This window comes from Seriola lalandi, unplaced genomic scaffold (genome assembly GCF_002814215.2).
Source record: "Seriola lalandi dorsalis isolate HSWRI2012SDOR001 ecotype SW California unplaced genomic scaffold, Sedor1 jcf7180002054582, whole genome shotgun sequence".
Taxonomy (NCBI): domain Eukaryota; kingdom Metazoa; phylum Chordata; class Actinopteri; order Carangiformes; family Carangidae; genus Seriola; species Seriola lalandi.
The window spans coordinates 2,393,429-2,414,680 of record NW_019525135.1 but is presented as its reverse complement, the minus strand read 5'-3'; the positions used below and the strand labels follow the sequence as shown (position 1 = coordinate 2,414,680).

At 39.1% G+C, this 21,252-nt stretch overlaps 3 protein-coding genes across 5 annotated transcripts; 1 reads left to right on the top strand and 2 right to left on the bottom strand.

The window, feature by feature from the left end:
- Positions 1–527: 527 nt before the first annotated feature.
- Positions 528–9,466, bottom strand: LOC111664036 (ATP-dependent RNA helicase DHX15). The gene is made up of 14 exons (XM_023418480.2): positions 9,292–9,466; positions 7,008–7,350; positions 6,719–6,912; positions 6,445–6,604; positions 5,098–5,316; positions 4,825–4,992; positions 4,563–4,649; positions 4,225–4,374; positions 3,974–4,082; positions 3,695–3,886; positions 2,413–2,535; positions 1,738–1,928; positions 1,113–1,282; positions 528–984 (listed from the first exon to the last, which is right to left on the bottom strand). Exons 1-14 carry the CDS (start codon positions 9,354–9,356, stop codon positions 867–869), a joined length of 2,289 nt encoding a protein of 762 aa, XP_023274248.1. The 5' UTR covers positions 9,357–9,466; the 3' UTR covers positions 528–866.
- On the top strand, positions 8,265–12,727 carry sod3a (superoxide dismutase 3, extracellular a). Of its 2 annotated transcripts, none has more exons than XM_087177186.1 (2): positions 8,265–8,354; positions 11,354–12,727. In XM_087177186.1, the coding sequence occupies exons 1-2, from the start codon at positions 8,341–8,343 to the stop codon at positions 11,988–11,990; spliced, it is 651 nt and encodes a 216-aa protein (XP_087033312.1). In that variant the 5' UTR covers positions 8,265–8,340; the 3' UTR covers positions 11,991–12,727. The 2 variants fall into 2 exon arrangements, with proteins under 2 accessions (XP_087033312.1, XP_023274306.1); XM_023418538.2 differs by lacking the exon at positions 8,265–8,354 and adding an exon at positions 10,232–10,389.
- Positions 12,425–20,572, bottom strand: LOC111664073 (coiled-coil domain-containing protein 149-like). Of its 2 annotated transcripts, XM_023418534.2 has the most exons (13): positions 20,361–20,572; positions 18,561–18,722; positions 18,372–18,410; positions 17,766–17,873; positions 17,453–17,569; positions 16,496–16,668; positions 16,222–16,294; positions 15,958–16,042; positions 15,607–15,754; positions 15,412–15,488; positions 15,264–15,299; positions 15,012–15,077; positions 12,425–14,917 (listed from the first exon to the last, which is right to left on the bottom strand). In XM_023418534.2, the coding sequence occupies exons 1-13, from the start codon at positions 20,409–20,411 to the stop codon at positions 14,376–14,378; spliced, it is 1,677 nt and encodes a 558-aa protein (XP_023274302.1). In that variant the 5' UTR covers positions 20,412–20,572; the 3' UTR covers positions 12,425–14,375. The 2 variants fall into 2 exon arrangements, with proteins under 2 accessions (XP_023274302.1, XP_023274304.1); XM_023418536.2 differs by lacking the exon at positions 15,264–15,299 and having other exon boundaries at positions 20,361–20,571.
- Between the last annotated feature and the right edge of the window lie 680 nt (positions 20,573–21,252).

Here is a 21,252-nt window from a genome sequence, read left to right as displayed (position 1 = left end):
AAATTAGCGACACTTTACTGTAAATCCTGTACTTTAACATAAATGTGAGCAGATTTGTTTTTATTAATATAGAGAAATACATGTATGAAATTTCAAGTAAGGGATTACCAGTGAATTATATACAAGATGCGCATTTGTGATAAAACAAACTGTTTTAATGAAAAGTGCCTCAGACCTGATTTTGTTCCCTGAAGATTTAAATTAGAAAACAATCGATATTTAATCTGTAAAATGGATTAAATTATAAACTAAGCTCCATGTTAGGTGATACAAAAAAGGTGAGTTGAACAATCTGGCTGCTAAGAATTTTAAAGTACCAAAACATAAAGTTAACGAGCTGATAATCTGTATGACAAAGTAATATTATGTACTTTAACAATATAGTGCCCATATTAACCTGTGTATTGGTTCCGTTTATTTATTTGACCAAATTTATATCTCAACACAAAAGTGAAACATTAAAACTCCTGTATGGACCACACAACTGTTATAATAACAGGTTTTACTAACTAATATCTACACGGAAATTAAGTCAAAGCTCCTTTATTAAAGAAACAAAGCAAGCACAATTCTTTTTTTTATGACTCAGTAATCCCCTAAAGGAAAGTCAACCACATCTAAATGACATGTTTCTGATATTCCTTTTGAAAATCTTTTATAGCCAAGTCTAAGATTTGCTGCTGATATTTCATCTGACATTACACTTAGTTACAGAATTAACATTGATGGGAAAAGGGGAAAAAAAAGAAAAAGCAAACAAAATATAAAAATCAAAATGCCAAATTTTAAACATTAAGATACAATGATACAGAAAGATCTAAAACTATAGTACGCAGTTGTTTTCCAGGACACTTCTTGGCTATTGTTCAGTACTGGGAATACTCCTTGCTCTCTAGTTTGGCAATGATTCGTTCCAGCTGTCTTTTAGCTTCACATTGTGGGAAGTTACTCATTTCATAGTACTGGGGTGCAATCTTCACCAGCCTGTAACCAAAGAAAGAGGATCATGATTAGTTCCGTCAGTGCGATCATGTACAAACAAAGCTCAGTTACAAAGATTTATCTTGAGGAACCTGTATTAGTGAAACTTTTTGAAACCTCAGCACACATACCACTCTGGCTTGATGTCTGTGCAAGTGCGGATGTAGTTCTTGGTGGTGAGGACAAATTCATTGTAGAGCACCCACTCGGGCTTGTGGTCCAGGACTGTAGATGGGTGGAGTTGGACCACTTGGTTGTCTTTCACTGTGAGGTAATGACCTGTGCGCTCCAAATGAGCCACCTGCAGAATGGGACGAAAGAAAATGCAGAAGGACCTCAACAAGTTAGAAAACAAACATCTCTGGTGCAAAATTAGCAATTTTCTTGTAAAGTCATCTTGGAGCCCCGTACCATCTATAAGCAGTATATAAACAGTTCAGACATGGTTTATTACACACTATTATGTTCTTTTGTGGTTTATGAATGCATTTATAAACAACTATATCTCCTCCTGTGTGCGCCCATGAGCAGAACATTTCGTATGAAGAAATAATGAATAGTAACATTACAGTGTAAAATACATCTTCAAAGATGTTATAAATTTTGGCAATTACTGTACTCTACTCCTAAAAATGTCATGATTTTTACTTATAGCTGCATTATGGTGTGTTATAAAGTCTCTATTAAATCTCTATGTACTGCTTTTAGGAGTTGCTAGTATCATTAACATGTCAGCTAGCATCCTTGTGTGTTCACCTGCATGAAGAACCCAGTGCAGAGCGCCCTTCGGATGTTGATGTAGTAATCTCTGCTGGTGAACTCTGTGCTCCGACGGGGCAGGTTGAAGCGGTCCATGATCCTGGACAGCTGCTGCCGCACATTGTCAGCAGACATCAGTGAACGGTAGTTGACAAAGTTGTCATAGCACCACTGGTTAGACTCGTGGTCTGGAAAAAAGTATAACAGAGATTTAATTAAATGTCAGGTGTTTCAAAATGGGAATGGGAAGCGTTTGATGTTATTTTTACAGTAAACTCAGGGCTCAACCTTTTTTTTTAATATAAACTATGGATAAAAAAAAAAATGTAAAAGGCATCACTAAAATAACAGAGAGCAAATTTGCTTTATGAAGTGATTTAGTACTTTTTTTTTGGCTTTCTGGCCCCCACCTTCACTCCGATCATGGTTTCTACCTCCAGCTGAAACTGAGGATGGATCTTCCTCATGAGTTGTTGTAGATTAAATACAGGACTCAAAATGAATACTTATGTTATTGTCAGCTTGTTTTAGCTTGTTATGTTGCATCCAAAGTACCTAAACACTCAATAAATGCTTATTCAATATTAGAAGTGTAAGCATTTCAGTGCTGCAACATGATAATGCAAAAAAAAAAAAACAGGAGTATGGTGCAGAACTTAGACTGGTGCTCACTTTGTTTGAAGGCGTGGTAGACGTTGAGCAGCGTCAAGTGGTCTCCGTCGATGTGAGCAAACCTCATCTTGGACTCGTCTGCTGCCTTCTTAGCCTCCGTGGGGCGGACAAAACACTGTGGGACTAAACAAGGTTGGTATGGGCCCCAACAAAGCCGCCCATAGGGATGAGTCAAACATTCACAGAAAAATGGAGCAAAGCCTATGATGCTAGGGCACTCGACACTGCGTTGGGACAGGGCAGGACCACAAGCTCTATCAAAGGGGGCTGCAGGCTTTTCTCATGGTCATTCCCAACTGTATTGGCTATTAGCTCGTAGAGAGGGGGTCATTTAACCACATCTGTAAAACAAGAGTTTTCACACAACTACAAAGTGTTAGGGACACCAGCAATGTTTAACTTTTCAAGGTTCAGAAATTTAACTTCTTGGTATTGAGACACAATGGGGTTAGGCCTTTAAGAGAGCAGATAATAAAAATACTTATAGGCTACACACGATAACTATATAAAATGATAACAGCAAAAATTCATAATGCATTATTTCAATGAAAAGAAAATTCACATAAATGTGACGAATATGAAAAAGGTAAGTGGTGCCTGCCCTATCCACTAAACATACTGTATATTCTATGACCATAAATTAAACCTAAAATTAAAAGTCAAAAACAAATTGACTGTCAGTTCAAAGAGAGCTTTAACATTTAACTGAAGTTGTCCAGTGTTAACACATTCAAACTAAAACTAAAGCTGTAGATTAAAAACGCCTTTTCATTATTACATACACTATATTCCCTATACAGTATTTATTCTGTTAGGAACAATGAAAATCTTTGTTTAAAACTCTTACAAACTCAAATATTTGTTTAAATACGTTGCACAACTTTTCAATAAACTACACACAGAGGGTAACTTGACATAATAAGCTGTACTTGTTGTCAACCGGTTTAAAACAAAAATGATTCTCAGAAAGAATTAAAGGAAGAAGCATTTTCATGCAACACTGGGGCAATACTTTGATGCTACATATGGTGTTGAATGAAGTGCTTGAGATGCCACATCAAGACTTTCACAGGAATTAAAATATGAAATAATAGCAAATTAAATATAAAGTATGATTAATAGTCCTGCATTTATTTGCTTGTGTTCCACAATGCTGCGCACAATCTAAATTCTAGGTGGGACACTTCTTTTCACCACCAGCAGTGAATAGCCGTGTTTTTAAACCCCAAGAGAGTGGGCCTACAGAAGGCAAGGAAGATGTCAGCCCAGTCCTGGGCATTACCTGACAGCATGGCAGTAATGGAAAGGATCTCATTAGAGCAGTTAAACTCGCAGCTGGCAATGACCATCTTAGCCAGCTGGGGGTCCAGGGGAAACTCAGCCATCATGGAGCCCAGCTCCGTCAGGTCACCGTCATCGTTGAGAGCTGCGAGGTAATTCAGCAGTTCAAGGGCCCTCATCAGTGTTTCTGGAGCTGTGGTGGGAGAGAAGGAGGGTCAGAGGGTCATGCCCAACTCGAGACCTTTGGAGGTTTTAGTATTCTTTATGCAGACAAACTCACCAGGTGGATCCATGAAGTCAAAGTGCACCAAGTCGTCAATACCAAGCTTTTTCAGCTGCAGCACAACAGATCCCAAGTTGGATCGAAGAATCTCAGGGTATGTGTTATCCTGCAGAGGGATGATTACCATGTTAAATGTATCTGACAATATAATTCTGATTAAACTACACGGAGCCAATGAAAACTGAAACGACAGAAGTATGCTTTTGAGCGGTTTTCTGCCTCCTGTTTATGTAACTGTGGTCACTTGCCTGCATCTCTGTTTTGTAGGCCTTCTCTGTGTAGAGGCGGAAGCATTTTCCTGGACGTGTTCTGCCAGCTCGTCCTGCCCTCTGCTGGGCAGAAGCTTTACTGATGGCCGTGACGAGCAAAGACTCAACCCTAATACGAGGATTGTACACCTGGACACACATTTGGAACAATGGTTAATTAAACAACTGACCTGAGAGGTGCATGTTTTTACATTGTAAACAAGGAAAACAGGACCACTAGTGAACAACAAAACTTATCTACATTTATACTAACAAGTTTTACAGAATGATACTAACCAAAGATTTTATATAGGATAAAACATGTAAGAATAAATCACCTTTTGTTTAGCAAATCCAGGATCAATGACAAACACCACACCATCAATTGTTAGAGAAGTCTCAGCAATGTTTGTCGACACCACGACCTAAGAGGAAGAAGCAACAACAGTCTGTCAGACATCTATTATCAACATCTGATAATTAGATGCAAAAAGATGCATTATGGGAAGTCATTCAACAACAGAAAATGCAACTTTGATTTGGTTTAAAACTCATATTGTAATTAAGCTGAAACCTATATCTCTATGATTCAAAACCGACCTTTCTTCCTATTGCACCGTTGGGTTTCCTTGGAGGAGGAGGCTCAAAGATCCTTTGCTGCTGCTGCGGCGGCAACGTGGAATACAGTGGAATGATTTTGATGTCTCCAACTTCGGGTCCAAGGTCATCTACCTCACGCTTGATCCGTTTGCAGGCTTCATCAATTTCCTGAAAGCAGAAGGTTAGGTTTCATTTTGCTGTTCAAGACACAGACCGACGTCACAATAATGAGGCTTCCCAATGGACCAGTAATCTCAGCGTTGTAAGTCTTACCTCTTGACCAGTGAGGAAGAGTAAGCAGTCACCTTCATCTTCCTCACACATATGAATCTGGATGACAGTGCGGATCGCTGCCTCAAGGTAGTCTCGCTCGGGCTCAGGGGTGTAGAAGATCTCCACAGGGTGTGTACGACCAGGAATAGTCAGCAGGGGACAGTTGTCGAAGTAGATCTGGAACTTCCCAGCGTCGAGTGTGGCACTCATGACGATCACCTGTCCATGAAGGAAGCATCACTCAAGTTTCTTTTTCTACTCACATTTGTTTAAAAAGACCATAACCCGTGTGTGTTTGTGTTTTAGCCCGTGACCTACAAAAATCACACTTTACAATTTTTTTTTCCAAATGTACAGTAATTAATTTCTATAATGTATGAATCTATAAGCAAAGTCTTGAAACCTGACTGAATTGCGTAATTCATCCTAGTGCACAGTAAGTCAGCCTCAGTTTTTGTTCCATTTTCACTGGGTGAGAACACAGTGTCACTGGAGATTGATTTAGAAAGTGTGAGCTCCGATACCTCCCAACCATGACGCAACTTTAACTAAACTTAATGCAGTGTTAATGCAGTGTGATGGTTCACACAAATCAAGCAAGTTTCAAGAGTTTGCTAATACATTTTCATATCATACAGAAGTTAATGGAAACCAGTGTGTGCCTTGAACAATGAGGAAAATACATTTAAAAAGTCCAAAAAGCAGGAGCATGGGGTTTGCTGTCATGTAAAATATATATATATTTGTTGTAATTTGGCCAACACAAGCAAAACCTCTGATATGGTCCATTAAGCATCAGTCACTCTGTATGTTTTTTAAATAACATTTGTTTGATCAAGAGGGGGAAAAAAAAAGCTGTAATTTGTTCAGTTAACTGACGCAGAAACTATTGCACCGAAATTATGTGCCTCTGTTTTATTGGTGCAAACGACTTCCCTGTTTGTCATCCAATTAACCATCCTGTGTGTGGTGTTTTTTTACTACATGAGCTGTGTATGGTCATAATAATATATAATTATAATAATAATGATGATGATGATGATATGATAATAATAATAATAATAATAATAATATGACAGCTATCAAAAAAGGACAAGCTTATTCCTCCAGTCTGTGCTGTAGAGCATGCATTTCCTACCTTCTCATGATCAGTGGAATTTAAATAAATGAATAAACTAATCAAAGTGACACACTCGCTTTGGAGTTTCTACGGTACAGTGCTGTACTCTACGGTATTCATTTTATTATCATCAGCCAAAAATAAATTTAGAAAATCACCCGGCTGTAGCAAAACATAAAACTCACAAAGAGAAATGTTATCACTTTTATTCAAAAATGAACAAATACCTTCAGATCTGGTCTTTGACGCACCACCTCCTTCAGTACTCCCATCAGGATATCTGTGGCCAGAGTTCGCTCGTGGGCCTCGTCCAGAATGATCACACCATATCGCTCCAGCAGTGGGTCATTCATTGCCTCTCTTAGTAACATACCGTCAGTCATGTACCTGAAGAAATAACGGACATGATTTTTTAGATTAAGACATTCTGGGATAAATCAAATACGACCGATTGCTCGATAAAAAGCTGTTTTTGAGCGCTAGCAGCTCTAAATCACTTACTTCAATATAGTCTTGGCAGAGCTACAGTCCTCAAATCGGATGGAGTAACCGACTTCCTGTCCGAGCATGACGTCCATTTCATCTGCCACTCTTTGAGCCACACTCATGGCTGCCACTCTCCTGGGCTGAGTACAGGCCACCGCTCGCTTGGGACCAGGCAAACCTCTCACCATGTCCACACACCACTGTGGGATCTGAAGAAGCAAAGGTTGCAAGGCTGTTAGTGTGCACAACACAAGCTTTTAGTGTCTAGCACGTAAGACACAGGTCAATTTATTGCATTTCAGACCTGTGTCGTCTTCCCAGAACCAGTCTCTCCGACAAGCACAAAGCTCTGATGACGTGTGATGATATCGCTGAAGCTTTCCTTGTACTCCCACACTGGAAGCTGTAACCTCTTCTTCAGGATCTCGTAGTAACGCGGTGTGTGCGGTAGGTTGGTGAATGGATTGATCTGCTGGTGCACAACCATTTGCTTGATGGGTGGTAAGACTGGCCCGGCTGCCGTGCTGTTAACTGGCGCACTAGAAGGCTTCGGGTCTCTGTCCCGGTCTCTGTCCCGGTCCCGATCCCTATCTCGGTCCCTGTCCCTGGAGCGGTCCTCGCGGTCTCTGTCACGGTCACGGTCTCTCCTGTCAACATCATGGCAACAAATTGTTATAAACATTTCGCTTGTAAAGAAATCATTATGAAACTTCAAGTATCAATCGAGTTAATGCTGCATTCACGTCACATCATATGGAACAGATCGTGGTCAGTCTGCAAGCGTTTACCTCAAAGGACAACTCAAGACAGTTATGATTGTAGAATTGGTCGGACTTTGGTGGATGTGAAGCATTCATAATTGTTTGGATAATAAGGCACTTCCTTATCATAAAAATAAAAGCCAGGTTGACATATCAAATTCAGATTTATATCTGATATCTGAAGTTCAATTGCCATATCTCCGAGATATGACATGAAAGCAGCATTAATCTGCATTATGTACATTACAATCCTACCGGTACTGAATCTTTAGATTTAAAAACAATAGACTGAGCAATATTCTTCCTCTTTGACAGGGACCCCTTAATCTCATTTTTTCAATTATTGTACAAATTGATATATCTGTGATAAGCTAGTATTAGCCAATAGACTGGCCTGGGTGACTTATAGGTCGAGCTCTAATGTACACTCAGTTGCCAGTTTACAATGTACATTAAGCAAATAAATCAAATAAAACTTTTCAAGGGATTTTTCAAGCAATAATTACAAAAATATTCATTTTTCAGAATGCATATTACCATAAACTAAATGTATGGGTTTTATACCATTTGTTGAATAAGACATCTGAATTTTTTTTTTTTTTTAATAGGGAAAAAAAATATTGACTAAAGGACAGGTTCACATCTAGTGAACAGTTTGTCTTACAGGAATAGCCATGTGTCCATAAGAACACTTAAACAGGTTTTGCTTACTGTAATCATTCCTCCTAATCCTGCTGGTCATTACAAAATCCCTTCCTAATGCAGGTTGGGGGGGGGGGGGGGGGGGGGGGGGCAAAGTCCGCTATCCCTCCTTGTTTTGTGCAAAAGTGTATTTTTCGGTTCAGCTGAATTTAATATGAAGCGTCAGCAGTCTGAATGAGCCAATTCAAGTGAGTGTCTTTCAAATTTACAGCTTTCAGTAGAAACATTCCCTCTTTTAAATCACTATACTTCCACTGTAGTTCAACAGGGAAACTAAAGGAAGGACATTTACACTAGAGAGACAATCACTTTGGATGATAGCCACTTCATTTGTTCAACTGGGAGTGCTGAAGTCTCATATTAGCTTCAGATTAACTAATGAATACAGATTTATTTTTGTCACGCACTCCCTACATTCAAAGTCTATTATGAATGGATAGTTTTTAATGACAGGACGAATTCATGATAGCAAGCAAAAGCTGTTTTAATGTTATTTTTATTTTAAGATAGACTGGAAAAGTTATGAATTTATCAATTCATGCAGAGGATTGTTGACAGATTAATCAATAACAAATAATTGTTAGCTGTTCTGTTTGACTGCCGTTAGCTAGCATGCTAATGCACTGGTTCTGTCAACAGACCCTTATTTGGTAACTTGTAAGTGTATCTAGATAGCGGTTTGCTTCACAAACCAAATCATAGTTTACGTTTTTGTAGTTAGTTTTTACTCGGCTTTACTCAGTTAACAGTGGCTGGCTGGAGCTGTTAGCACCGCGCCAAGTAAGGTTAGCTCTACACACACACACACACACACGTGTCTCAGCCGTGATGGTAACGTTGAGGCTTCGTTTGTTAGCTTGAGCCGTCCTCAGCAGCTACTTACATTAACTTAACACCAAATTAAATATATTGACTATCATGTACCACAGGAACATTTGGGATGCGGAGGAGCAGTGGCTAAGAAAAGAACTAGAAAATTAACAGCTAAGGTTTCATTATTGTACATTATTCCAGCTGATTTTATGATTTAGATTTTATGGTTAGCCAAGTTAACTAGCATCAGCTAACAGTCGGTTAGCACCGGAGTGGTTAGAGCAGACATGTAAACTGTGGAGCTTCACCTACCCATCAGACCTCTTCTTACTGGAGGAGTAGTCATCACCCAAATCCAGGCGATGTCTTTTGGACATCTTTGGGGGGGATAAACTTAGGTATCGTCAATCAATCAACGTGAATACAATTCTGCCGGGCGATATGCAACTAACTTGGTTTCCTGATTCCTGTGCTGGAGTGTTTTATTCTTTTCACATTAGTTTTTACAGACTTCATTTACCGCCGCCTACTGGTCTGGAGGGTCCACCTCAAGACACCCCAAAAGTCCCAGATTTACACCATATACTGAGTTTACATAATTTGATTTATCACAAAATTGTTAGACGAATGAACCACTTCAAGTAAAATATCAGCAAAGATATCAGCCTTGTCTTGAAGACAAAATTGTTTGTAGACAAACAAGTCTTATGGCCTTAACTGCTAATTTGCTCGTTTGTCTAGAAGTTGTTTTATCAGATTGCTTCATTTTTTTGTGTCAATTCATTAATACAGAGAAACCTTGTAAAATAGTATTGTTCCATCACAGCATTGCAATAAGACTGCAACCAATGTTTATTTTAATTATCAATACATCTGGCATTTGTTTTTGTTTTTTTTAATTAATTAAATAATCAGTTGATTGCCATTGTCAAAAGGCCCATCATTATTCCCTGAAGCACAAGTTAACATTCAAACTCATTCTGTCAAAAACTGTCAATTTCCCCCGTTTTGTAGATGATAGACTTCAGATGTGTTTTCTGGGCAGTTGCTTAAGAGGAGAGTTTAGACCAGGCCTAATGGACGGCAGGAAAGTTTCTAAGGTTATTCAACAAACAGCTCACACTACAAATAGCCTACAACACGAGCTGAAAAACACAGGTTCAGCCGCTCATAAACGGAGAAAACAATGAAAAATTAAAACCAGCCCACACCATCAATCTTTCATGATGAAAAAGAGACTGACAGCGTCCTGTGAAGGTCTGCTCCACCCTCAACAAGCAACGCCCACTGACACGCTTATACAACACTTAAGAAACATAGACGATAAACACGGAACCACTCAACAAGAGTGAAAACTCTTTACCAACAGGTTTCCCGTCGTTTTTTCATGCTGACCATGCGTTTTCACGGGTAAGTGGACTCAGCTTATATGACGGTATCTGAAGTCTCTGCATTTTGGCCTGTGTGGGATAATTAACTTTATTTACACAGGGTAAAACACTGCGACATCATGTTTTTCCAGTGGTAAGAACAGTCTGCAAGTGTCGCATTTCTCCCCTTATTCTTGTTAGGGCATAAACATACAGTATAGTTAATTTAATGTTTTGTGCATTCATTTTAAATGTGTCAAAATGGACAAGTATTGGAGTGTGACATGCAATAACGGGCATATTGTCCTTGTTGAGAAATAACAGTCACACGGGCCCTTTCTTAAGTGCTGGAGCTTAATATCTGCTGCTCTATAGTTAAACTCTGAAGTAAAGGTTGCACTTTTTTGACTGAACTACTTTCACGGTGGTGCATTTACTAAAGTACATTAAACCACACCAAAATACACATTTTAGGTACTTTACAGGTACTTGTACTAGTAATTCTTGTTTAGCTGCGTCATACTTCCACTCCACCACATTGTAAAGTGAATTATTTTACCTTTAACTCCATTATATATTTTTGTCAACGGAAGTTTTTCTTTTTTGATGAATATTTTACATATAAAACATATGATGATTTTAATAAAAGTGTAATCAATCATCCAACTATGTAGTAAGTATTTAAATGAGCTGCAACTCCAGCAACATTAAAATGCTCCTAAAATATAATGATTCTTTCTTCCTGAAAGGAGATATTATATATAAATATAAAGAGGGGTTTTTGATGCTTAAGTACATTTTTCTGACAATACATGTGTATTGAGTGATGCAGGATTTTTACCTATAACAAAATATTTATATAGTGTGTTTTTTCTTCCATTTAAGTAAAGGCTCTAAATGCTGCTGTCACTGTTCCTCATTTACTTTACTTGCTATTTTCATGCAAAGCCTATTGTTCGTTTATTAATCTAATGCATTGTCATAATAATTTTAATATCTTTCAGGTCAGTGCGTCTATTGGAAATTGCTCTTTTGGTTCTCCTGGCAGTCTGTCAACAATGTGTCTCAGCTGACAGTGACATTTTGGCTCCACCAGAAGTCTCGCAGCACAATGGCACCATGTATGCAGTGTGCAAAATGAGACCCAGCTCAACAATACCCGAGGGTCTGCCCAAAGTGTACGGTCAGGTGCTGTTTAAACAGGATTATCCTCATGGAAAACTCAAAGTCCTTCTCCGGTTCAATGGCTTCCCCACGGAGGGTAATCCAGAGCCTAGAGCGGTGCACATCCATCAGTACGGAGACCTGAGACAGGGGTGTGACTCCACTGGTGGCCACTACAATCCACGCGGTGTACATCATCCAAACCACCCGGGAGACTTTGGGAACTTTGAGCCCCAGGAAGGAAAAATCATTACGTTGATAGAATCTGATGCAACACTGTTCAAAGAGCTTTCTGTGATCGGAAGAGCGGTGGTGGTCCATGAAAAGAGAGATGACTTAGGGCGTGGTGGAGATGCCGGGAGCCTGCTGCATGGAAATGCAGGCCGCAGGCTTGGCTGCTGCATTATCGGGATTTCCTCTCCTACTCTCTGGAACATGTACAACAAGCAGAATAACAGGCCGCTGAGGAGAAATTAAGAGTAGAGTAATGCTGTATACTTTTAATCAGCTCACAGATGTTGCCTTTGTATTCATTCAGTCATTGTATCTGTTGTATTCTGTGTCTGATACTAAGAAAAATCAATGACTCAATCACATCACCACTTTCCAAACATTCAACAGTAGCTTATTAGATGTAGTGGAAACTTGCCTTAAGAACGTGACCCACCAAATTTGGTTCAGACATCCATGGTTCCCAAAGGATGTATTCTTGATTTTGGTGATTCTTTGCTTTTTCTTCTAAAACCCATTAAGTTAGACTCCTTGCATGAAACCTTACAAAAATAGACATTCTGCATTACATACTGTATCAAACTTTACATTCAGGGCGGTGTGTCACAATATATCAAATCCTGATGAAAACTGCTTCTTGTTTTGGATTTTATACTTAAAATACAGTTTTTCCAAAAACAGTAGTTGAAAATTATTTATTTTGCAGAAATAAATCCACATTTGTACACATTCAACACTTACAGAAAACACATATGTCTCTATGTAATTACTATCTGCTGAGTTACAAAAACACAAGATATCAGTGCTGGTAATCTAGATGTGGCTTCAGTGTGTTACAGACTAATACATTCTGTATATATATAATATATTCTAAACTAAGATCTGTTTGTTCAGTGTCAACTGACAAATCATGTGGTAAATCATCAAATATTTGCTTTGAAAAATGTCTGTTAAGGAATAAAAGCATGGATTAAAATAGAAAATGCAGTTCTCTTTAATCAATTAATTGTATATTGTCATGCAGGATTTTATATAGCTTTCTTAATATTGTGCTTTCATGATTCAAAAAACAAAAACTTGTTTAGAGATGTTTAATTAAAAAAAAAAAAAAAAACTGTTAAAAGTTTCTAGACAGAATCTGTTTGGAAACATTTGTATAATGTTTGCAGAAAGAAACTAGAGATCATCTTGAGATGGGATCTCTCCAGTTGCGACATGTTGAGGTTCCCATCAGTATTCAGTCGTCAGTACTACATTAGCCATTACTCATGGGTTGGACCAAACTCATCCTCCAACTAGACCTTCATTTTGATGTCAACTGCAATGCACATGACTGTATCTTGCACAGTTATAACAGTGTCGCACTGACAAACATCTGTCCACAGATGGAGAGACATATAACCACCTGCCAAATTATTCAAAACCACCTCTGTGGTAATTCCTGCTACAGTAGGTGTCTCCAGGACCCCCACACACACACACACACACACACACACACACACACACACACACACACACACACACACACACACACACAGCTGAGAAGAAAACTGCCTGGCTTAAATATTGTTCACAACAGTGGAACGTCTACTTGTTGATACAGTGTTTTATAAAATATGGTTGGTTTATTTAATGTCAAGGGGGAAACATGGGCAAAATAAAGGGGAATGTTTCAGACCAACATTTCATTTCTAAGTGACACTGCCTCTTTCTGTTGATGGTCAACTGACAGCAGCAATTGCACTTTCTCCCTCTTTTAATTTTTTATATAATTTCCTTGTAAAACAAAATCTGAATCAGTGTCCCACTGGAGAGTTAACAGCAGAAACATAATGCAAATTACATTCTCCTTAAACTTAAAGTCTCTGAGTCAGAACTAAGATTCGCACAACTAAAGTAAATGATCTTTAATGATCGAATGCAGACAAATCTAAATCTTCACACCTGTGTTGTGTTCCAGCCACAGTTTCATAGCCCTCGTTCGCTACTTCACAGATTCTCCACTCCACACCTCTGACACAGAATGTGCAGAAAGATCCTTCTCCCTGTTTCAACTTGACAGTGACGCTAAACACAAAGTGACATCCATAAAGAAATGGTTTGATGAGTTTGGTGTGGAAGAACCTGAATGGCTTTCACAGAGTTCTGACCTCAAACCAACAACTTTTTGGATAAACTACATCACAAACTGTTAATGCCCAGCCACACCAGTTCTCTGGCTCAATGGGAGCAAATCTCTTTAGCCATTTTCCTGTGGAAATCCTTCCCTGAACAGTTCAGGCTGTTAGAGCAGCACATTAATGGCCATAACTTTGGAATAAGATGTTCAACAATCACATTTGGTTGTATTGTTTGAGTGTCCACATACTGTTGGCCATGTGGTATGATTAATGAGGTTAAAAGGTGGGACTATAATCAGTTTAAGGATTTTTTTTTCTTCTAGACAACCATGAAATTTCATGCCGAGGCCACTGAAACACAATAACAAATCATCTGTTGATCCTAGCAGCTCAGTCTTGACACACATTATTCATTTCATTATTCATAAAAATAAATAAAGTATCATTATGTAATAAATCCATTATTTGTAATTATTCTTAAATTTTCTCCTGATGCAGCTCCTGGAAGACGTCAGATTTCCTGACAAACACAAACATCTGTCTCCTCTGAAAGCTCTGTCTCCTGGTTGGGCCGGGCGTCGTCGTCCTCCTGCTGCTCCTCAGCAGCCACATTAGAGACAGTGTCGGGCGTAGCAGCACCACTGTTTTCCTCTGTGATAATACACTCAGTTTCGACAGTTTCAACCACTTCAGTGTATTCATCTGCCTCATCCCCTCTTCCTCCTCCAGGGTCTGAGCTGTCTAAAGTTAGCGGTAAGTGGTGGGGGTCTGAAGGACGGGGTGTGTTCACATCTGTCACCGTGGGAAGGGAATCACTCAGACACTCCTCTTCTAGTGTTAAAGCAGTTAAATCCACTGTGGTCTCTATGTGGTTGTTTGGTATTTCTGTGTGAGGCCCTTCATGGTGTGAAGGGTTCTGCTGGGGCTTCTCCACGCTGGATGGTGGTGGAGTCTCTTCCTGAAAAGCTGATGCAACTTGTGAGTCACCGTCTTGGTTTTGAACCTCGGGGGAGCTCTGCTGCTCAGCAGGTATATCTGCAGGCCCCTTGTCAGCTGTAAGAATAGATAGAAGAGTAACATTCAAGAAATACTGATTGAATACAGATAGCTGCAGACTCATAGAGGTGTAGTTGCACTGAATATTCACCTTCCTGTACAGGAGACTCTGGTGACTCAGCCTGCTGAGTGCTCAGGATGATAGTGTCTTTTCCTCCTGTCGTGACAAAATATTACTCAAAGTAAGCTCCAATAAATATGATTAAAATAGTCATCTGTATACCACTACTTAAAACTGCTGGATTGGATATAGATGAGTAAATGTAATGTAGGCAGATGAGAAGTTATGGAAGAAGGTGAAGTTCAGAGGTTAAAAAAGTAGTTAATAGATAGGGGGACATACTACCATAAATTCCCAGAGACACATTATAAGTCAGGCCTCCAGGTAGCAAGAAGCAGAAGGACAAAGAAGACGATAAGAAAGGTGAATTAGAGTGCAGTATATATATATTTATATATTTGTTTAAATATATCAAGCGATTTATATCCACCTGGCAGGCTCCATAATCCAGATATCTCTAGTGTTTTTAGTTTCTTCTCCAGCTCTGCTACTCGATTTCCAAGAATCCTAAAGACAAAAGACAGAAAGACTTAAAGACAGACATGCATGAGTTCTGCCCAACATCCACAAATTACGACCTTAAAGAAACGTTTAGGAAGAAAGTGTCAAGAATAAATGTGAGTACTTGTTGATCTGTCGTTGGTGCTGAATCACCATGTTCTTCTCGTGGATGGTTTCCAGCAGAGCTGTGGCCAGAGACTTGAGGTCTGAGATGGACTGAGGAGTCACCGGCAAACTGCAGCCGTTTTCCTCAGAGAGCAACAATTCCTTCACTGTGCGCGCAAACACACAAACACACAAACACACAAACACCATCATCAGTCACAGTTTAGGTACAAACTACTACCTTCAATTTAAGAGTTTAGAGAAACAGATTCCTTTTCTTCAGCACACGTTTAAATGTTTACATGGTGCAGTATTTTGTCACATTGTGCATAGTGAAGCGTGAGGGTTTTGAAAATATGATCCTTCTGACCTTGTTTGGCAGAGAGCACCCCTGTGAGAGCACTGCTGTTGGCTTTGCCACAGATTTTAGAGTTTTTCCTACACTCCAGGGCGCTCTGTTTGCAGAGGGAGGCATTAGTGAGCATCAGGTTTGTTTCCGAGGAAGAAATTAAAATTCATAAAACAAATCCACAGTTTTAATTTTGTAAAATAAAAAAAAGTTACATGGCTTCTTCTTTTATGGAATTGAGAAACTATTATAAAACATAATTTTACATTTTAAAAATGTAGCCACCTTGTACTTCACCAGATTTGTTTTGAGCAAGTTGACCTCCTCCTGAAGTTGACTGAAGCGCTCGTGCAAATACCTGGAAGAAATATTTTTTATCAAAATCCCAGATTCCGAAAAAAAAAAGTCAATAAAATCCTAAAATACACATTATTTCATTGAACTAGTCAAGTAGTGGGACTTACTCAGACTGTTCCTGCAGCTGTGGACGCTGCCGCAGAGACTCTCATATAACCGGGGTGACGGTAAAGTATTTTTTTTTTAAAAAAGAGTAACGAACCTGTTCTCCATGCAGAGTGCATCTATGTCTAGGATTCGAATCTCATCGTTGCCCACGATGTGGTTCATTTCCACGTTGAGACGATGAGCCTTCTCCTGAAACACGTCTCGCTCTGCTCGGACATCCTGAAGCTCGTCTGTGAGCGACTTCACGCTGTGCTCCAGCACCTCGTTCTACAGCAACACAAAACACACTGTGTGAGTACAGACACTGTGATGTCATCTGCAGATAGCACTGTTTATCTTCAAAGGTTTAATATCTAATTTTCTCATATCTGTGTGTATTTTTCACTATTTGATGAAAACAACAGTTCCACATACACGATATGTAGCCCGTTTCATTCTTGCCTCAAATATTTGTCACCTATTATCATATCTTGTCTAATCATGGGAACAATGGGTACAACTTCAATTATTTATGACAGATTTATGGCAATAAATCTGTCATAAATGAACAAAGTTGTGCCTGTTTGCAAAGTGCCTGCATAAGGGGACTACTCGGTCTCCAGCTTTTTTTCATGAAAAATGTGTTGAAAATCTGCTTAAAGTAACTGAAAGTCTTGCTGAAACTTAAATAATGAAAAACATGGTAAATGTGACTCATTCTTTACACAATAATAAGCAAATGTATCTCTCTGTCAAGCAAAAGGACCAAAGATTTGATACAGCTGAATTTATAAAAAAGTCAGCTCTCTCAGTGGGAGGTTTACACTCATGACGCTCCGCATCATTCAAGGCAAGAATAAAACCGAACTCTTGGTGTCACAAACATTAAAACCATCTTGAAGTTCAACAATTGTACATTTGTTTGCAATATCACACAGGATGTTCTTTAATGTCACACTGTCGTCCACTGACTGCGAATCATTAACCCAGTAACACCTGAATACGCTGAACTATTGCAACTGAAAAGAAAGGACAGATATTAAAGAGCGGTCCTCGGGGCCTCAGCCGTCACCTGTTCTCTGGCTCTTTCTAACTGTTTGACCAGATCTTCTCGCTCATGTGCGGGAAAGTGTCGAGCGCCGACCTCCTCGTCTCCCAGCCTCTGTTTGGTGATGGTCATTCGTAGGAGCTGCAGGAACAGAAAGACCCAGCAGGAGTCTGTTAAATTGTCCGTTGTTTTCCTGCATTGAGCACACAGCATGATACTGCTGTCCTGATCAAATACTGGATATGCTGGAGATATATTCAAGAATAAAAATGCATCTAAGGTAGATTATAAACTAATACTTGGAGACTTCTGATGGTTACAAATTACAACCTGCTACCTTGTTATCACCCTGAGCTTCCACCAGCCGTTGTTTCAGCTCCTTCACCTCCTCAGAAAGTTGATTACTTTTTTCTCTGGAGTCTCTCAATAGCTGGGCTAAATTCACCTGGAGGAGACATGAGGTCACACGAGGGAGACAACCCAGGTTTAAGTCAGCTGTCAGAGGAAAAATATACAAGGAGTGCATATCTGTGCAGTACAAAGGTTCAATGAAAACATTTTCCCCATCCTTTTTTTTTTTTTTTTAATCTTAAATCTACAACAGAAGAGCAGAGTTGGTATGGACACTGGCAGGAACTGCTCTCCACCCACAGGCAATGATGAATTAAAAACTGTCGGTTTGTATTGCTGAACTGTGCACAAAGCAAAGGTGCTCCATCCAGAAACATCTGGACTCACCATGGTTCAAAACTGTCATCATCCCCTCATCTACTGGGTAAGTTTTATGTATAAAAAAATAAAAACCAGCCACCTAAATAAACACAAGCGGTGTGTGTGCACATTACTGACCCTACTGAATTTCTGCAGTATTTGTGTGCAGTAGCAGTTTGCAGCAGTTTGTTAGACAGTAATGAACGAAGATTAGTAGGTTAAAATCACTTACTTGATTTCTCTTCTCCGGAGGCAGAGAGAGATCTCCATCCTATTAGTAATAAAGACAAAGGAAACTGTCACTAAATATAACATCTCCAACATTTAATAGAGGGCAAGGCCACTTTTTATTCTCCATTTTGCTGCCTATTATGAAGCTTATGATGTGACCGTCCTGGTGCAGCCCACAGAGATGTCTTACAATGAGTTCTCTGTACTTCTTCTTGAGGCCTTGGTGCCGCTCGCGGAGCTGGTTGGCCATCAGCTTGTACTGATCCCTCTCCTGCTGGCAGGTGTCCAGCTCCTTAGACAGAATCAGAAGAGCTTCCTTCTTGCTCTCCAGCTTCCGCTTGCAAATTAGAAACTGCATGAAGGAACAAATGTTTTGTAATAAAAGGAACAAAAGACCGAGGTATTGTTAAGTGAACAGTGAAATATTAATTCAAGAATGTAATGAAGCAATGCAGACAATATGAAAAACTTCTTCTGATGATGGTGATGTTTATCATGACATCTGTTAAAGTAGGAATATCTCTTGTTTAGGGCTGCAACTAATGATTATTAATTAATCTGACAATTATGCGACCCGGATCCGGATAAGCGGGAGACGACGAGACGAGAGACGAGACAATTATGCTTTTGATTAATCATTTAACTTATTGTGTCAGAAAATTGTGAAAAATGCCCAACACAATTTCCCAGAACCCAAAGTGTTGTCTTCCAAAAACTACAGATATTCAACTTAACTTTAACTTCACAACTTTAACTCTCAAGTCTTGGAAGCTGAGGGAAGAGAATGTTTTGACATCTGTGCTCTGTAAATTAAATGATTAATCATTATCAGGGCCGCTGTCAATCAATTTTCTGTCGATCAACTAATCGATCAGTGTATGTATATAGACATGGGGGAGATCATTAACTAATCACACAATAAGTACCCCTTTAAAAGAAAAACTCCTGCATTTAAAGTACATAAGTATTATCAGCAAAATGGAGTTAAAGCAGTTTAAAGTATCAGAAGCAAAACTATTCAATATGTCAACAAGTCCTCCAACCTTGTTAAACCATTATACTAGTAAATCAGCAGTAGTGATGTATTGATATCTAAACAGATTTTGTGGGTTGAAGTGGGACTAAATTTAACTATTTCATATACTGTTGTTCAACCTGTAACAAAGCATCAGGTTTTATAAACTGATCATGTGTAAAATGTTAATCTGCAAAGTGACAAGTATCTCCAGCTTTCAGACAGGACTAACTAACAGTTATTTTACTCATCCTATCCATCCGACCATTATTTTCTCAAATAATCGATTTAGTTGTTATGTCTACAAAAACAATTGAAGGTGCCTGTCACAAATTCACAAACCACATGGTGACGCCTACAAATGTCCAAGAGCCACAAATGCTACCTAATTGATTAATCGACAAATGGGCGAAACTCAAATGCCAGATAAATTTTCTCTCTTAAATGTAGTGGAGTAGACACGTAGAGTAAGCTAGCATTAAAAGTAAATACTCAAGTAATGTACAAGTAGTTCAAAATTGTACTTAGCTACAGGATTTGAGTAAATACACTTCGTTACTTTCCACAACAGTCTAAATGTATTGATGATTGCGGATTATCTATGAAAAGTCAATACACCTGCAGTGTGGTGCATGTTGTTGTACATACCATTAACTCAGTAAGACACGGGGCTCTGCAGGTACAAGGAGAAAAGGTTTTTTTTTTTTGTTTTTGAATCTACTTCCTCGTTTTCCACAGAGTGAGCTGAGAATTAATCCTGTTTGCTCAGTTTAATCTGGACCATATATTTTAACTGTCTGTGCGTCAAACAAGAGACATGGACACATGGAATTTAAAGGGTTTAAAACGACGCACGTTCACTATCAGTATAATGGTTCAGAGTATAAGAGATTTCTCCCAACATTAGCGGAGGTTAGTGAGTAACATGCTCACGCTTTTTTACTCTGTCCCCTCTCTACGTCTTTCCAGTCTCACCTCACTGACCAGCCCCTGCCAGTCACTCTCGCTCCTCCGGGAAGGATCCATGTTCCTCCGTGTTACAGAAAAACAAACGCAACAACAGGCCAGTAGTAACACAAGGTGAGTTTTAGATCGTACGTGTCACCATGTTAGTTGTGTTGACTTCAGAGACATTTTGCATCAAAACGGATTAACTGATCGAGGAACGCGACCTGCATCACTTCCGTCTGTCTCGACGTCAGAGAGGCGTCACGACGCATTTGGAGACCCCGAGTAAAACCAGGAACAATATTCGCACTTAATTCCAAAAAGACTCGTGGTCCTGTTTCATACGTAATATCTTACTGGGATAATCTCATATCTCGTGACTGGAAGATTAATCGCTAAAATGATAGATGATAAAACAATAATAGTAAAAGTAGATTGATATATATTGATATAACGATTTGCATAATTTATTCTGATTTTGTCCCCATCCTCACAGATTTTGGCAAGATGTCAGTTTATTTATTACACTACTGGGAATTTTCACTTTCCTTTGAGCATATATAACTCAAATCTTGATGTAAAGCCAATGAGGTTATTTATTTAATAGTTTATGTGATATTCTCATCCACTTTGATACTGTCATGTTATTGTGATGTATATGTATCACCCTCTGGCTAATACCTGTATGTCTATGAGATCTTTCCCAAGTATGTGGTGAACACACAGACACCCATATCCATCTATTTTTCTCTAAAATAAACCATGTGTTTTAGTCATTTGTCCTTTGTTGCAGTTGAAAGAAAATGCTGTCTCAGACATGACTATCAATTTCAAACATGAGACGGTCTGTGTTATTGCCACGTTTCACTGCCTGCCAAGAATGGAGGACTGAGTAAAAAACAAATGATTACACCACATG

Coding starts and splice junctions, on each gene's coding strand:
- sod3a (XM_023418538.2), top strand. CDS start 10,367: ATGCTGACCATGCGTTTTCACGG. Junction 10,390..11,353: donor CTGACCATGCGTTTTCACGG/GTAAGTGGACTC, acceptor AATATCTTTCAG/GTCAGTGCGTCTATTGGAAA.
- LOC111664073 (XM_023418534.2), bottom strand. CDS start 20,411: ATGGATCCTTCCCGGAGGAGCGAGAGTGACTGGCAGGGGCTGGTCAGT. Junction 18,723..20,360: donor GGCAGGGGCTGGTCAGTGAG/GTGAGACTGGAA, acceptor TCCTTCATGCAG/TTTCTAATTTGCAAGCGGAA. Junction 15,755..15,957: donor GGTGCTCTCTGCCAAACAAG/GTCAGAAGGATC, acceptor TTGCGCGCACAG/TGAAGGAATTGTTGCTCTCT.
- LOC111664036 (XM_023418480.2), bottom strand. CDS start 9,356: ATGTCCAAAAGACATCGCCTGGATTTGGGTGATGACTACTCCTCCAGT. Junction 7,351..9,291: donor AGTAAGAAGAGGTCTGATGG/GTAGGTGAAGCT, acceptor TGATGTTGACAG/GAGAGACCGTGACCGTGACA. Junction 6,913..7,007: donor GTTCTGGGAAGACGACACAG/GTCTGAAATGCA, acceptor TTGCTTCTTCAG/ATCCCACAGTGGTGTGTGGA.